The 12,450-nt window shown below is 36.4% G+C and overlaps 2 protein-coding genes across 2 annotated transcripts in view; one reads left to right on the top strand and one right to left on the bottom strand.

Annotated features, from left to right (window-relative positions):
• The window catches only part of LOC136030717 (paramyosin-like), a 37,884-nt gene extending 33,934 nt beyond the window's left edge, over positions 1-3,950 (bottom strand). The window contains exon 1 of the mRNA XM_065709788.1: positions 3,895-3,950. Coding sequence (XP_065565860.1) covers positions 3,895-3,950 — 56 coding nt within the window. The remainder of the gene's footprint in view (positions 1-3,894) is intronic.
• Positions 3,951-4,968: 1,018 nt separating this feature from the next.
• Positions 4,969-12,450, top strand: part of LOC136030715 (kinesin-like protein KIF20B) — a 66,955-nt gene continuing 59,473 nt past the window's right edge. Inside the window, exons 1-2 of the mRNA XM_065709787.1 lie at positions 4,969-5,061; positions 6,514-6,812. Coding sequence (XP_065565859.1) covers positions 4,969-5,061; positions 6,514-6,812 — 392 coding nt within the window. The remainder of the gene's footprint in view (positions 5,062-6,513; positions 6,813-12,450) is intronic.

Genomic DNA, 12,450 nt, shown 5'->3' with positions numbered 1-12,450 from the left:
CTCCATAGGAGGCTTAGGCCAAGTAGGACCTTGTCCCAGTGGGGCCCATAATAGAAACTGGGAAACCCTCCCCTAGGGGTCATAATTTCAGGTGGAGGAGGAAGAAGGCCCCTCAAATGTACACTCAGCAGGGCCAACTGCCGTGTTCACGCGTCAGATGAGTTACAAACCTTCTCCCAGTAATGGGTTAAATTGCATGGTGAAGCAGAACACCATCGTGGGAGGATCCTCTATAGGAGGACAACTGCGGCAGGGCGTAAGATCCAGATTTATGGACAACGGCCTCTGTAAAGGGCTGCCTCGACCCTTTCGGGGTACCTGCAAGACTGGGAAACATGCGGTCAATTTTTCCCACTTGAGGAGTGGCGCCCCTCGAGGAAATTATAGCCTAGTAAACAACACAGCACTCGTATGGGATTCTGATTATTGGATAATTTTCTGGGCTTGGTTTGTTTTGATGGGCGTTTTCGGGCTGAAAAACCTCTTCCTAGCTAATTTATCTACTATGGGCTGCCTCCCCGTAGTAGCATAATATTTGTAGGCATGAATATATAATGAGTCGGAGGTAATAGGCTTGGGACTGTCTGTGCAGGATTTCGACTCTTGTTGATAGAAGAGCATCGCCAAGTGCTGAAAACCATGTTGTGACCAAGATGGGCCCAGGATTGCACAAAGCCTCCAACTTACTGGAGGTCCCAGGGACTTCTTGCTGTCCGGTTCTAAGCCGGCTTAAGCGCTTCAGTGTAGACTTGAGAAGAGATGTTGGTCCCCATCCTGCACTGGTATCCGGGATCACTGCTTTTCTTGAGGCCAAAATAATTTCAAAGATTTAAAGAACATGAAAATTGGAACTTGGAATGTTACGACGTTAAAAAATGACTATCGCATCGACATTTTGACTGACGAATTCAGACGGTTTGAACTGGATTTATTAGGAGTTTCAGAAAACTCATATCCCAGGGGTAGGAAGCATGAAATTAGGTGACATAGAATTTGTTTACTCAGGAAGGAAGGATGGGGTACATAGACAGGGAGTAGGGCTCATGATGAATAAGGAAGCTGCTAAGTCTTGTTAGGCTGGGAAGGTATTAATAATAGAATACTAATTGCTCATTTTATGACTAAAAAGTTTAGGGTATCAGTTATAGTAGTTATGCCCCCATTGAACCAACTAATGGAGAAACTAGTGACTCAGATGAATTTACTTACAGTTACAGGAGCAAATAGACAGGGTACCAGGTAGAAATATGGTGTTTTTGCTAGGAGATTTTAATGCCCAGGTTGGTAGAAATAGGGATAGATGGTATCCTAGCCTAGGTAATTTTGGTGTAGGAAAAGAAAACAGTAATGGCTATAGGCTTTTGCAATTTTGTAGGTATAACAACCTAGTTATAACCAATACGGTGTTTGGTCACAAAATGGCCCATAAGTTGACATGGTATTCACGTGATGGTAAGACAGCAAACCTTATTGATTATGTTATTGTAAACAGAAGACTAGCAGGATCAATACAAGATACTAGGGTGTATAGGAGTGCCGTTATTGATGTTAAAAGTAAAGATCACCATCTAGTAGTGTCTAAGGTTAATTTAAAGCTGAAATTTCGGAAGAGTAACTCCCTCCCGGGAAGTTATGATGTTGGTAGACTTCAGGATGAAAATTTGAGAAAAAAATTCCAGGAACAGTTGAGTACTAAACTTGAGGGTTTAAAATTTGACAATGTGGAAGATGGATGGAATAATTTCAGAAAAACAATTTGTGAAGTTGCTGATTGTGTCCTAGGGAAGAGTGCTAAGACAGCAACTAGGAATATTAGTGAAAAAGCTTTAGGTTTAATAGAGAGTAGAAGGGTTTGTATAAGAATTATCTGAGCGATAGGTCGTATGAAAACAAAAGGAATGTAAAGAAAGTGGAGAAAGCATTAAAATATGAACTAAGGAGATGTGAAAATGGAGGCGATGGATAAAATTGCTGAGGATCTGGAAGATGCGGCTAGACGGCATAATAGTAAAATATTATACTGGCATGTTAATAAATTGAAAGGGAGTAGCCGATCCGGACTAGTCCCAGTTAAAGATAGAAATGGGGTCACAATTAGTGATAAGGAAAAAGTTAAAGAAAGATGGGTGGAACATTTTGAGAATGTGCTAAACCGAGATACAGTTGCAGGAAAAGATATAGATGAAAATGAAAAAGTTGTGATACCTTGGATGTGAAGGAAGATTTGTTTAGTGAGGAAGAATTAGCGACAGTACTAGAAGGACTAAAAAATAATAAGGCCCCAGGTGCTGATAGTATGATTAATGAGTTCCTTAAATATGGTGGCTCTGAGGTTAGGAATAAGCTACTGAAGATTATGAACATGATTTTTGAAAAAGGGGAAGTACCAATGATTTTAGGAAAACCTTAATTAAACCACTGTATAAGAAAGGTGACAAGAGTGAATGTCGGAATTATCGAGGCATTAGTCTGGTCTCTGTAGGTAGCAAATTGCTGAGTAATATGATACTTTTTAGACTGAGACATGATGTAGACAAAGTTTTAAGGGAAGAACAATGCGGTTTTAGAAAAGGTAGAGGATGTGTCGACCATGTTTTCACTCTTAGGTTAATAATTGAGAAGTCCCTTCGTTGTCAAACACCTTTGGTCCTTAGTTTTATCGATTATGAGCAAGCTTTCGATTCTGTTGATAGAACAGCGTTAACAAGGTCTTATCGTTATATGGTATACCAGAAAAATACATTAAAGTGATTTGCGCTATGTACGAGAATAATACTGCTGCGGTTAAGGTAGGAAATGAGGTTAGCAACTGGTTTTGTATTAAATCAGGAGTTAAGCAGGGTTGTGTTCTATCCCCTTTATATGGATCATTTTGATGGACTTCGTCTTAAGGAGCACAGGAAAGGCAATTGGAGACCATGGAATCAAATGGGGAGGAAGAACGCTCCTGGACTTAGATTATGCTGATGATTTAAGCATATTAGATGAAAGTGTGAGCAAAATGAATGAAGTTTTAGAGGTTTTACGAGTTCAGGGTGCTAAAATAGGCTTGAAAATTAATGTTAAGAAGACTAAGTCACTAAGGTTAGGAATAAGTGAAGATGAACAGGTGACCTTAGGTAACGAAAAGATTGATCAGGTTGGGAGCTTCAGTTACCTTGGTAGTATTATTAGTAAGATGGTGGGAGCAGTGAAGATGTTAAAAGTAGAATAGCTAAAGCTCAGGGTGTTTTTTTCACAGTTAAAAAAAGTTTGGAAGAATAGAAAGATAAGCCTACAAACCAAGATTAGAATATTGGAAGCTACAGTGATGACAGTGGTCAAATATGGCTCTGAAGCATGGACACTCCGAAAAGCAGATGAAAATTTACTAGATGTTTTCCAGAGAAATTGCCTACGGATTGTTCTGGGTACCCGGCTGACTGACCGTATTTCAAACAGTAGGTTGTACAAAAGTGTGGTTCAATCCCGCTTTCTGGGGCTATAATGAAAGGAAGGTTGAGATGGCTAGGCCACGTTCTACGGATGAAGGATGACAGATTACCGAAGATTGTCTTTTTGGCCAACCGTCTGGGGCTACACGGAAAGCAGGTCGTCCTTGTCTGGGTTGGGAGGATGTCATAAATAAGGATTTAAAGGAAATGGGAACTTCCTGGGAGGGTGTAAAGAGGGAGGCTTTAAATAGATTAGGTTGGAGGAGGAGCGTGCGTAGCTGTGTTGGCCTCAGGCGGCTTGGTGCTGCAGTGAGTTATTAGTAGTATTAGTAGTAGTATCTGAACTGTAACATTAACTCTTCATCAGTGCGGACTGAGCTTCTTTTAGATTCCCTACCGAATAGTTACAAAATTTTGAAGAAAGATGCCTCCCATTCCTATATCCATAATAATGGCTCACTTTCGGACATTGACCATTGTATCGTTTCTTCTGGTCTCATCTGTGGCGAAGTCCATGTTGATCAGGATGAGCGTGATTACGACCATCTCCCCCTATCCCTCACTGTTACCCTTAATGCTACTGCTGAAAAGAACCTTCGTCCTAATTCTAGGAAGTGGATTTCTAAAAGAGAATGGAACAAAGCTGATTGACCTCTTTATTTTTCCACACTTGTTTGCTTTCTATCAACGATTAAAGTCCCTTTTAATCTGTTGTGTACAACTGTTGGGTCCCCACAAGCCAGAATTCAGCTTAATATTTATTATAGCCACATTGTTTCGTGCTTAAAGAGGTCTGAAGAGGTAGCTGTTCCCCTTTGTCGCTTTCGAGCACATACAAGAAGTTCAATTTGGAAGAATGACCTAGAGCTTAAAACAATTAAAAATCGGGCTAAACTGTGGTTAAAAATTTGGATAGCTTGCGGCCGCCCTTGAAGGGGTAATGTTTTCGATATTAAACAAATAACAAAGCTTGATTTTAAATTCTATCTTCAAAAAATTAGGTATAATGGCGCCGAATTTTCTAAGACTCCTAGCCAGTGGAAAAAAGTGATTAATGTCGCGAAGTTCGATAGGTTGCCTACGGCCGACCGAATCCCTAATGTATCATGAATCAATCAATGTAGTAACATTTTCGATACAGTGATATATGCGGTCCATTTTCGTTTTGCCAAGCTCTGTTCTAACCTGTTGCCTAAGAAAATCATTCAAGGTCATATACCCTTCCGTTTGTGTTGACCGTGTCAAAAGTGTAGAGAGACTTAAATCGAAATCTTATGATATAGACGGCATCAGTGCTTTTCTCCTCAAATCAGATTCGGAGGAATTAGTTTATCACTTGCAGTTACTTTTTCAGACGTGTTTATGCTCTTCTTTAGTCCCTGGTTCTTTTTTAGTTGGTAACATTACGTCAATTTTGAAACGTGGTAAGGATCCAACTAGTTGCGCTTCGTATAGGCCTATTACGGTTGCTAGTACTTTAAGTAAAGTATTTGAATATGTTTTGCTCCCTGATCTCCTGTCTAATGTAGATTATATGTCTAATCAGTTTGGCTTCAAGCCGTATATAGGATGCCAACATGCTTATCGTGCTATAGTATTATTTGAAGCGCCTAATAATGGTTTTGAGGTTCATTTTTGTGCACTCGATGTTACAAAAGCTTTTGATTCAATATGCCATAGCCAACTTTGGTACTCTTTAATCCAACTTGGTGCAAATGTGTCTATTATATCAACTCTTCGTTTTTGGTATGCTAATTCATATGTTCGACTCAAGTCAGGTGACACCTACGTTGGTAATATCCCCATCCGTTCTGGTCTTAGGTGAGGAGGAGTCTTATCCCCTTATCCGTTTCATGCTTGTCTTTATTCTGTTTTGCCACGTATTAATCCATCATGTTTTTTAGGCCTAACTAATCATTTCGTATATTGCATATGCAGATGATTTACTTTCGATCAGCCACACTAAATCTAGCCTAATTAAGTCGACCCAGCTTGTTTCTAATTCTTTTGAGGAAATCGGCCTCAAACTTAATACTGAAAAATGTGATTATTTAGTTTTTAAATGCTAAGCATCAAAGAAGTGATCTTGATTGTGGTTATTTTTCAGTTAAGCTCGTTTCTTCGATTCGGTGGCTTGGTATTAGTATTTGTTCATCTTTATCGGCTTTTCGATCTTATGGGCTTAATGATATTAAAAGTAAGCTTAAACTTGGGTACGCGAAAATTGTCCCAAACCGAGGCAGATTTTCACGAAAGACTTTATCCAAACTTTATTCTACATATTGCGATCATTCGCAATGTTGCTAGCGTTCTTATAGAAATCAGAAGATTATCAGAAAGTTTTGTGCCACTGATATTATTTTTGTTTATAAAAAAAAAAAACTCTATGCTAGTTGCCTGTCAACGCTTGGGTCCTTACCACCCTTTGATTAGACTGTATTAATTGTATTGTTTGTGTTATTTTGTTTTTCTTTCCTTAATGTTTTTACTCTGCTTAAATTGTCAAAACAAGCGGGTAACAAATTAATTATTATTATTATTATTTCGTTTATCTATCTTATTCTATTTTTTTCGGTTCCAATTATTATTCTTTTATTTGTTTTTTTTTTTTTTATGAAAAGTGTTTGTTAGTTACGATCATTGTGCGAATAAGATTTTATCTTGTCAAACGTTCCTTTATTACAATTTTCAGATGGAGATAGAAATTTATGATGTGCCTTATACAAATCTAAACAGCAACACTTCCTGACTGCATTCGATATTTAAAATTAAACAGCTTGATAGTTGATATTCAATATTTGATGTTTCGAGTTTTATATTTCGATATTTTTTACTTTAAAATTCAATATTTTGATAGTTCGTATTCAATATTCGATATTTTGATGTTTCATGTTTAAAATTTCGATATTTTTCCCTGGTTTCATTTTTTTCATCTAACTAGATTAGTATATTTTCTTTTAGCTTTTTTATTGCTCTATTTTTTACACGCTAAACGCAAGTTTGGCAGTGTTTGAAACTAACGGGCATTCTGAGAACAAAATTTATCATGTCTCAAATCCCCCTTTTCACAATTTTTCAGGTGGGAATAAAAAACTTGCGATATGCTTCTACAAATCTAAACCGCAGCAGTTCCCGATCCCATTCCATATTCCAAATACGTGTCGTTCGCCAATCAACCAAAGATGGCAGTATTGGCAAAATTCATCAAGTTGCTTTCTGTGACCTGGCCGGAGCTGAAAGAACAGCCAAAGCACAATCAAAAGGAGAACGGCTGCAGGAAGCATGCATGATAAATCTATCATTGGCTACTTTGCACCATGTAATGGACGCTTTGAGATATAATGCAAAAGCCAAAATTAAGAAACCCCTGAGAATAAGGTGTGTTTTCAAAGCTTTCCCCATTTTTTATAAGGCTTTCCTCTCTTTTTATTTCCCTTCTTTTTTATTATAAATTTATCGTTAGGGAAATGAATATAATAAGAAAATAGTCAAAACTTTCTTTTTTAATTAAAAGGGAAAATCTAAAAGGGGAAGAGAAAAATGCGCTTGAATGAGGAAATATCCTTACTTGATTGCCAACCAACCAAGTAAAATCTGGCGAAAAATGGGGTAGAAAATTTCTTTATCGAATAGCTTTCTAATTTTATAAAAACTAGATATTTTAATGAAACCATGTAACGAATTTCTAAGCATTTTTTTTTAAGGATTTTTTAAAAATTGTTTTAAAAGCTTCGTTTAGACGATCCTTTTAAACTGTTTTAAAACGAATATCTAAATATTTTAGCGAAAGTAGTATAGCTGACTGAGTAAAACTTTTTTTTGCATCAGTTCAAATATCAATTCCAGGGCAGTTGCCCCCCACCCCAATAATTAGTTTAATTAGTCTGATATTTTAGCATTACTAGTATTTGACAATGATGGACTAGAATAGATTTAAGACAAGTATTTAGACGAGGGGCCGGCGATCTTTTATGAGTATAAAAATTGAAGATCAAAGGGAAGCTTGAGTCAGTGATATTTTCATTTTAATTTTCAGTTTCGCTATATTCAGTACTAATTATTTCACTAGTTAACAAATCATTTTGACCTGTTTGTCTATATTTTTGGTCAACTTTAACATTACGGTGAAATGTTCTAGTTGGCAATGGTATTCTTTTGATTCTCTCTCTCCTCTCTCCTCTCTCTCTCTCTCTCTCTCTCTCTCTCTCTCTCTCTCTCTCTCTCTTTCTCTCTCTTCTCTCTTTCTCTCTCTCTCTCTCTCTCTCTCTCTCTTCTCTCTCTCTCCTCTCTCTCTCTCTCTCTCTCTCTCTCTCTCTCTCTCTCTCTCTCTCTCTCTCTCTCTTTCTCTTTTTTTCTTTTTTATATTATTATTAAGTAGGTGTTCAAAACAATTGATGTTTGTGTCTTTCAAAAAGTCGTTGTTTGTAATTGCTGGCTGAGTCTGGCTATCTGGCTAAAATCTGGCCGATTATGCAGGATTGTAGTTGGTAACAATATTTAAAAAATTCATTTTGGTTTCCAAATTATTTTGGACAAACTTATTATGTTGTCCGTTTCTTTTGTTCTCCAAAACTTCATGCTTGTTTTTCCGTGTAATCAGATTTCAGATCTTTGCTTGTAAGTTCGGTTACATCTTTATATTTTGAAGAAATATGTTGCTTAATATCAAAGTCCTGACGTTGATTATCCCTGTAAATATTAAATAAAAAAACAAGTTTTTTTAACTGTAAGTAAGGAGCTACATTAAAACTTTAAACTACATTAAACTACACTAAAACGAATAGAAATTACTCCGCATAGAAAGAGGCCGTTCCCTCCTCAATGCCTCGCTCTTTACGCTAAAGTTTGACTCTTTCTCTCAAATTTACTTTTTAAAACAGTAAAATACTTTAACGTAAAGAGTGGGGCATTGAGGGGGGAACAGCCCCTTTCATATATGGAGTAATTTCTGTTCGTTTTAAGTTTTAATGTAGTTCCTTACTTTCAGTTAAAAAAAACTTGTTTTTTTATTTAATTTCTGGACGTTTTTCAATTAATAAATGATTTGATTTTGGCTCTCCGCACATGAATACTTCAAGCAAAATTTGCATATCAATTTTTATTGGATAAATGGCTTTCTCTTAGTTTTGATTTGACGATTTTGTAAAAAAAAGGGTAGGGGAGGAGGCCTAGTTGCCCTCCAATCTTTTGGTTACTTAAAAAGGCAACTAGGACTTTTATTTTTTACGAACGTTTTTATTAGTAAAAAATATACGTAACTAACGAATTAACTTGCATAACGAGCTTTTAAATTCCTATATTTTTACTACGGATATGTGGGGGTTTGTCCCCTCGTTAATACCTTGCTCTTTACACTAAAGTTTAAATTTTGTCACTAAAAATTTTGTCAGACTAAAGCTTAAAATGTTGCTTAATGAAATAGAGAAATATGAAGAAGTATGAGTCTTGACGTTGATTATGCCTGTAAATATCAAATAAAAAAACTATTTTTTTTAACTGATAGTTAGGAGCTACATTAAAACTTTAAACGAACATAATTTACTCCACATATGACTCCTCATAATTTACTCCTCAATGCCTCGCTCTTTCTCTCCTCAAAGTTTGACTCTTTCTCTCAAATTTACTTTTTAAAACAGTAAAAAACTTTAACGTAAAGAGTGGGGCATTGAGGAGGGAACAGCCTCTTTCAAATTTAGGGTAATTTCTGTTAGTTTTCAGTTTTAATGTAGCTCCTTACTTTCAGTTAAAAAAAAACTTGTTATTATTTAATTTCTGAACGTTTTTGAATTAATGAATGATTTAATATTGGCTCTCCGCACATGAATACTTCAAACGAAATTTGCATATTAATTTTTTTTTGGATAAATGGCTTTCTCTTAGTTTTGATTTGACGATTTTGATATAAGGGGGGGGGGGGTGGGAGAGGAAGCCTAATCGCCCTCCAATCTTTTGGTTACTTAAAAAGGCAACTAGAACTTTTATTTTTTTATGAACGATTGTATTAGTAAAAAATATACGTAACTAACGAATTAACTTACGCAACGAGCTTTTATATTAAGTTTTAATGCTGCTCCTTACTTTCAGTTGAAATTTTTTTTCATATTTATTTTTTCATTGTTTGAAAAAATGAAAATCCTCCCTTCAACCCTCTCCCCAACCAAGAAAAAATATCCCCCTGAAAACGTCTGTACATTTCCCAATCACCATTACTATATGTAAACACTGGTCAAAGTATGTAACTTGCAGCCCCTCCCCCGGGGACTTTGAGGGAGTAAGCCATCCTCAAAGACATAGTTATTATGGTTTTCGACTATGCTGGACAAAATGGCTATCTCAAAATTTTGATCCGTTGACTTTGGGGAAAAACTGAGCGTGGGAGGGGGCCTAGGTACCTTCCAATTTTTTTGGAACTAGAACTTTTAATTTCTGTTTGAATGAGCCTTTCGCGACATTCTAGGACTATTGGGTCGATACGATCACCCCTGGGGAAAAGAAAAAAAACAAAACAACAAATAAACACGCATCCGTGATCCATCTTCTGGCAAAAAAATACGAAATTCCAAATTTTTGTAGATAGATGCTTGGAACTTCTACAGTAGGGGTCTCTGAACGCTGAATGCGATGGTGTGATTTTTGTTAAGATTTTATGACTTTTAGAAGGTTTTTCTCCCTATTGTCCAAAATAAGGCAATTTTTCTCAGGGTCGTAACTTTTGATAGGTCACACTGAATTTGATGAAACTTATACATTTAAAATCATCATAAAAATCCAATTCTGTTGATGTATCTATTAGTATCAAAATTCAATTTTTTAGAGCTTCGTTTACCATTGAGCCGGGTCACTCCTTACTACAGTGCGTTAGCACGAACTGTTTGAAAGTACATGTAAGTTTGTCACCATTTGTTTTACACATCCATGCTTTTCAGTCGACACATCTCGAAATAACCTCTTTTATGATTTTTTTTTTTCTATGATAATATTAGTTTTTTGAATTATAATGATTATCCTACTAATGTAACTGTGAAATAATTATATTAGCATAGAAACCGTTTCAATATTCTTCGACTCATCCAACATTGTGTAAAGAGTAAACATAAGGTTGAAACAGCAACAATTTGGTGAAATCCATGCTATTCTTCCTTAAATTGGGTACAAAGGGCAGTATGGAGTCTCCCTAGCATAATAGTCGGAAAGAGCTTTAAAGGAATTTAAAGAAGATGGATGCCTCTGTAATTGTAGTTTTGGTTTTTTCTTGAAGACTCACTGTGTTTCCCGTTAGAGAATGAGATTAGAGAACAGACTGTTCGTTGGAAAAACTGGAATGCGGTCTTTACCGGTCCTACTCTACAACTGAAAGAACAACATATGCCGCACGCCTAATAATGTTAAAATTTATTTGGAGAGTATTACCATTGCTGCAACTTTTTTTACCGTACTAATATTACCCTGGGTATCTATTTTTTTGTTTTCTATTCTCAAAGATTCATTTTATATTGGTTTTATCAATTTATATTTATGTATTATAATTTTTTCTGCGTTAAAGTTGGGCCCTCGAAATTAGTAAAATAGTGCTCAGTGATCCGTGGACTGTTGTGGATCATGGGTTTCCGACCCGAGGCTTAGATTATACAAGGTTATAGATTAGTTGAAAAAAAATCATATATACGATGTGTTTAACTAATTCAAGTTAGTTCCAAGCTCTTAAAATTTATTGTCTTTATTTAGAAGTAAGGGCAGGGTGAGGTAAGGTGAATTTTGCCTCCGGGGACGCCAATACTAGGAAAGGCCCTGATAAAAACATTTGAAATTGTTGATCTGTAATGCTGGCCTAAGTAGCTCCGCGTATGTGCCTGGTAATAAAATTTATAAATAATCTTCAAGACTACACTGGCCAGTCATTACAAAGAAAAATCGCATAGAAGAGAGAAACTAGGACAATAACAGTCAGTGAAAAAAAGAAGAAAATTTATGCAAAAATTTTGGTTGAAACCTCCGCTCAACCGTCCTCAGTGCACAATAATAATTAAAATTCGGATACAAGTCCAAAGGACAATATGAAAACTAATCATCAAAATAAACACTTAAACTAAAATAAGGACCCTTTCAAAGCGGCGATGAAAGGGTAAGTGAATAAAAAATATGAAGCTTGTGTTCGCATAAGGGGGTGACAAATTGTGGACAACCATTTTCGTAATCGGGCAACCGGATAGCTATAAAAGGCTGCAAAGGCGTAGAGCAATCCCATCTTTATGGATTTTTTGTTTGTCATGGTTATTCAAAGGTGTGTCAGAAATTATTTAAGAATTTATTTGACTACAATAAATCCAAGACCTTAGTATAGCACATTGTACTGCTTGGCAGAACAGGGCTGAGGGCTCAATCCCTGCCGCAGCAAGGTTGGATGACAATCTTGCTGCTTGTCCTGCTTGTTTTTTTAAAAAAAACAAGACCCGCTTGCTGCTTGTTTAAAAAAAAAAAAAGACCCAGGAACTAGAACGTCGATTCAACGCCTTATGCTTCATCAACGGTTCTGGAAAATCCTTTTTTTTACAGATTTAATTTAAGGGTTAAATTAGTGTTTTTATACATATTTTTATAAATTACCGGGGCCGAGGGTTCGATCCCCACCGCAGCAAGGCTGGATGACAATCTTGCTACTTTTCCCTGTAAAAAAAAAAAGAACTGGAACGTCGACTCAACTCCTCATGCTTCACCAATGGTTCTGGAAAACCCTTTCTTTTACAGATTTAATTTAAGGGTTAAATTAGTGTTTTTATACATATTTTTATAAATTACCGGGGCCGAGGGTTCGATCCCCACCGCAGCAAGGCTGGATGACAATCTTGCTACTTTTCCCTGTAAAAAAAAAAGAACTGGAACGTCGACTCAACTCCTCATGCTTCACCAATGGTTCTGGAAAACCCCTTCTTTTACAGATTTAATTTAAGGATTAAATTAGTGTTTTTATACATATTTTTATAAATTACCGGGGCCGAGGGTTCGATCCCCACCGCAG

Source organism: Artemia franciscana, chromosome 8, assembly GCF_032884065.1.
Source record: "Artemia franciscana chromosome 8, ASM3288406v1, whole genome shotgun sequence".
In the NCBI taxonomy this organism is placed as follows: Eukaryota; Metazoa; Arthropoda; class Branchiopoda; order Anostraca; family Artemiidae; genus Artemia; species Artemia franciscana.
The sequence above is the reverse complement of the archived record's forward strand: the minus strand, read 5'-3'. Positions and strand labels throughout refer to the sequence as shown.